This window comes from Pararge aegeria, chromosome 11 (genome assembly GCF_905163445.1).
Source record: "Pararge aegeria chromosome 11, ilParAegt1.1, whole genome shotgun sequence".
In the NCBI taxonomy this organism is placed as follows: Eukaryota; Metazoa; Arthropoda; class Insecta; order Lepidoptera; family Nymphalidae; genus Pararge; species Pararge aegeria.
The window spans coordinates 8,099,460-8,104,884 of NC_053190.1; the positions used below are offsets into that span (position 1 = coordinate 8,099,460).

Consider the following 5,425-nt stretch of genomic DNA (forward strand, 5'->3'; position numbering starts at 1 on the left):
GGCTACGATAAAAAAGCTGTTCAGACTATTGTCGGTGATTACTCCTCATCCCTTCCTAATGGATGCGCTCTCAACAACAATGTTGAGAACCCTCCCTCCCAAGGTAAAATGCTTGAGTTTATCTCCGAATTTCTACTTAGTATTGTCGCTCCATGTAGTGAAATTCCCTTACCGCCCAACGTTGCCAAAAACTTAAGCCAACTTTTTAAACTACTCCAAAATGGGCCCAATAACCCTGCTACAGTGGAACTGTAAAAGTTTACGTCCCAAGAAACATGAGTTAACCTTCATAATCCCACCATTCTTCCTCCCAAAGTCCCCCGTCCTTTGAGTGTTAAATGTTTTTTAATGTTTGTTTTCAGTCCTTATTGTAGATTTTTATGTAAATATATAGTAAGTAATAAAATTAAAGTATAATGTACAAAAAATATCCGTGTAAGATATATATGCATGTGTTGTCTGTGTCCTTAGGTTAAAGAGCTAACTAGCTAATAACAACTATTTCTTGGTACAAATTCAAAATTAACTTTTCATTAGTTTCACCGATCAATCTCCTTCGTGCCTTCTTCATCTACAAGACATTGGCGAAATACCTTGTGCCCAGTTGGCGCAGACAAAAGCCATAAACAAGAATTGAATTGAATTGAATTGAAGCCATAAATCTAAAGAAGAAGACGGTTGAGATTTTGGGAGAAAACGAAAATGATGAATATTGTGTATAATGAAAAGCATAATAAGCATTACCGAAAAAAGTATCACTTCATGAAATTAAAAGTGAAAAGTTTAATAATAGTAAGGTTTGACTTTCAATTATTTATAAATAAATAACAATGAACTTTACGGAAATGTGCAGTCTACTCTGATCATTGACTACGAGCGTTAAAACTAATTGATTATCGATTGCTACAGTACATGGAAGGCCAAATCAAGGCATCTTAGCTGTGCAAATATCACAAGACGTACGGGTTGACCAAAGTTTCGTAATCGTACGCAGGATGTAAATTTGCACGCCAGTGCTAACGCGATCGCAGTTAAGACGCTGGTTTGGTCTTTCCAACAGTTGCTTCAAAAACCTTCCAAACTCTAGCAACTTAGCCAAGTAAGCACTAGGCAGCATAAAATACTTTACCTCTAGCACACACAGGTTTGTATAAGCCTGTAGATACCACTTTAGATGTTAGTAGTAGCATAAGTTAAGACTATCTGCTTCTAAGTGATCTGATTCTACTGCTTTGCTTTTATATATTGAGGTAATCTATGGCTAAAGTAACAATTATGCTCTAAAGATGTGAAGCCATCCAAAACATGATCTCAGCAACTAGTTATCTTTTATTCTATTTTATACAAGATAAATTTAATTTTGTCTTTGACTTCAACTTGCTTGGGCAATAGCATATATGAGCCTTAAAATTTAATAAATATGTTTATACAAAGATATTATAAATTTAATCTAAAATGTATGAGAAATTGTACAGATAGTTATTGTTTTAGTCATATTAGTCAAATATAATAACATTTTCTTTTTGTTAGGAAAATGCTGCCTTATGTGATGAAATAGCTAAAATACAAGAAAACATTCAAATTGTAAAAGATGAAAGGAAATTTTTACTACGGAAACTCCTTGAGTATGAGAATGATTCAGATATTGTACAGACTTTCTACTCAAACGAACAGGTAAATGGAACAAGGTCAAAACCTAAGAAACAACGAAGTATGGAAGATGGTGGGAAGATTATAACCATGTGATCAAATGTATAATAGAGAAAAGACATTTCTTAATTTTACCTTAAGGATTGCTTCTAAAGCCAAAGTAAATAAAAGCAATTGGTTGCATTAATATTCAGTATAAGATTCTGTTAAATAAAAATTTCTAAAAGATATTGATGAACGTTTGCTAAAGTTATGAATTTGTGAGCTAAGAATATGAATTCAAAATATTTCTTGACATGACTTTGGTGCATGGAAGTAGAAACATTATTACCAAGAGAAAATATATATGATCAAGTTATAAATTCATATAATGGTTTTAATATCACACTACCTAGCAATGGTCACCAAAAGAGAATTAATTAACCCAGAGTGTCAGCTATGTACCAATCCCAAAAAAAATTGATAAACATTTGTTATGGATTCGTGATAAGAAACCTTTTAACAATTAGGTACATTGTGTCAAAATATATTAAATGTACAGTTACAGTTTCATTGTAAGTATAGATATTATTATTATGTCTTTTGTTTAGTTCTAGTTGTTGTTTAAACATATAAAGGGAATGAATATAGTGCTGCGATTTATTTCCTGACTTCCAAAAGGAGGCTAATATTTTTACTACATATGTGCGTATGTAATCGCATGTCAATTTGGTTATATTACCAGGTTACAAATGAGTAAATGAAATGACTATGATTGAATAAATAATATTTATTTTTATTGTTCAATACTTCTCTATAGGTATATTGTATTTGATGTAATGTTATTTATCAAAATTAAGCTTAATTTGGTATGTTCCGAAAGTAGCCGAAGAATCAGTGTGGTGTGATTTATAATTTCTTCAATCACTTTAAGGTATTTCTATTCCTATCTTACAATTATTGAATTCCTTTATTTAAACAGAAGATTTCATTATGCAAAGATTTACTTTAAATTAAATAATTGTTAACAATGTTTGGTGTGGAGTATATAGATTGAAGAAATTCTAAATTACACACAGATTCTTTTGCTTTTCGCGGAGAATAGCAAATTAAGCTTAATTTTCATAGAATATCATGGAATTCGGCAAAGAAACGCCAGCTTCTATCCAATATGTAATGTTATTATTTGGTACGAAAATATTATACGGTTCTTCTAGAGTTCCAATCCGATATACCTAAGTCAACATTATTTTTAAATAGATTGACATTTTGATCATATACAAAAAAAACGTCTTAAGAGCTAGTTCAGACATGGCGGATTGAAACCGCCCGGTTCTCACCGCAAGTGTTCAGACAGGTGCGGATGTGTGTGCAGAGTGTTGGAATGGCAGTCATTACAATGATGGAAGTCGAAGAAGCATTATGTGTGTACCTACTTATTACTCCATATAAAAAAAAGAAAAAGAAACGACAGTATTGGGTGCATCCAATATTACGTGATTGGCTGATTTTCAATCTTTATATCCAAAATTAAGATCGTCGGGTATGACAAAATTTTAAATTAAATACCTACGGACCAAAAAGAGCCTTTCCAAAGAATCCTCATTTTCTCCAAATTTCTCATTTTCTTAAGAAAGACGATTAGCTTGCTTATATTGATAAGAATTCATATTTTTTTATAATATGACCAATAAACATGACCTAACTATTTTAAGTCTTTTAAATATGAAATATCTACTTTTTGTTACTTAAATATAATATTTATATTTACATATGCTATCACAGACTTTTTTTGTAGTCAATATCAAGCTCTAAAACTCAATCCTATATCTCTCATCGTTAAGGCAGCATTCTTAAGAAACGATTTCAATCAACCGTTTTTTCTCAGACTTACTTTTTAAATCCGATTCCTACAAAAAGTTCTTTTCAGTTTTCAGGTTAATATATAGCCTATGCCACTAACTAGAAGGTTCTATATGTTAAATTAAAAATTGACCCTCTTTATACATATAGTGTTGCAGTGAGGTACAAACTTAACATAATCAGGAAACAGAGAAAAAAAAAGAAAATATTTATTACAAAAACTCAGTACAATAAAACATTAGAATAAACCTTTGGAATCCTGACCCCTAAACTAGCAAATCCTGTATCTTAGAGGCCAGTGCCTTTACAAACATTGATTAAATCATTGAGATAACATTATCTAGTGAACTTGAACAGAGGAAACTTTGTTATGGTGTTTAATTCTCTAACGGTTAAGTGAGAATAGCATGCTGACTAAAACAAGAATGAATATCATAAAAAAAAACAGGTGCTGTTAAATAATAAAATACACATGTATAATATTTTCAAAAGGCAATTGGACAGTAATTTAAACAAATGGATGTAAATTGTTGTGATTGTTTGTAGCATGAAACAATCGACAATATTTTTAAGAAATATAAATCATTTGTAATATTTCTTTTTATTTAACTGTAGAGATAATTGAAAGATAATAGTAATGTTAAATACTTAATGATCCTCACAAGAGAAATCAATGAAATTGCAGATATTCCTTAGCTATTTTGTCATACCAAGTTTAAAAATCTATGCACTCAATTTCCTTATTATCACACATGTTGTCAAACAGTTTGATGTTACGGTTGCAGCAATATTATTAATTTCAAACCCATAATGAAAGATAGTCACAGAGCCTTATAACAAATTTATAAAGTCCATATCACCAGCAAGTGTGCTGAAACTCTCTTACAAACATGAAACATGTGGAAGTTAATTTAAATCTCTTCATGTATCACTATCAGAAACAGTTTCATCAGCAAAGGATAAAAGTTGTCTATTTTTATCTTTCTTTTTATTCAGTAAAACCTTTTTTTGGTCTGTCTTTTTATTATTTGACTTTGATTTAAAAATAACTTTCTGGGAAAGATCAGCTTTTATTGCAGATTCCAACTGTTTTATTCTTTCTTTCTCTGCTTCTGCTTCAGTGGCAGTCAGATCGCCTTCCTTAAGTACTACTACTTGTGGTAACTCACTGTCTTCATCATCAACGAAATCCTCATCAGCATTATCAAGTTTATCAAACTTATGATTAGAACTGTCATATCCAGCTTCCTTCTTCAAGATTTTTAAAAAATGAGGATCCTCGGGCTTGATGTAGCTAACATTTCTTTTCCTATTCATTTTGCACAATACTATTCAGTGATGACAATAGCAAAATATGTGGTAAAAATAAGTTTGTACTTTAAAATTATTTCCTGAATCCTCAACACTATTTTTTTTTACTGACTGTCTTGATTGTGGTTACGCTTTGTATTTCATAGATTGTGTGAGCATGTATTAATAATTAATTACACAGGTTCTTCTAAACTTTTTATTATTATATTTTATTACACAGAAAATATTAATACGTACTTCCGTGACCCTAACTTTCAAGTATGGAGGGTAGAGGTAAGGAGAGTCATCTGTGTATATGAAAAAGTGTCGTCAAAATGTATTAAATTAGGATGGCGCCACATTTGCATCAGGGTAACTCTTAAAAGAAGCGCCAAATATAAATATTGTTAGAGTAGGCTTGAAAAATAAACAAGCAAGTATGGAGATACAAGGAATTAAGGTTATATTTACCACAATATTTTGTACAACGTAAGTTGTTGAAATTCTCAATAATTAACTACTTTAGTCGATAATGACATTAAATTTTTTAACTCTGCATACTTCAATTCATCTACGATTGCTACATTCATACCATACCCTGTGCATCCACCAGCGCCATTGTGGAGGATTTTTGAACTGTTAT

General features: G+C 31.0%; 1 protein-coding gene across 1 annotated transcript; it reads right to left on the minus strand.

The window, feature by feature from the left end:
* Positions 1 to 2,403: 2,403 nt before the first annotated feature.
* On the minus strand, positions 2,404 to 5,057 carry LOC120627591 (uncharacterized protein KIAA1143 homolog). Its single transcript, XM_039895601.1, has one exon. It carries the CDS (start codon positions 4,807 to 4,809, stop codon positions 4,414 to 4,416), a length of 396 nt encoding a protein of 131 aa, XP_039751535.1. The 5' UTR covers positions 4,810 to 5,057; the 3' UTR covers positions 2,404 to 4,413.
* Positions 5,058 to 5,425: the final 368 nt, after the last annotated feature.

What these genes read in the sequence shown, in the direction of transcription:
- LOC120627591 (XM_039895601.1), bottom strand. Translation starts at nt 4,809, where the DNA reads ATGAATAGGAAAAGAAATGTTAGCTACATCAAGCCCGAGGATCCTCAT.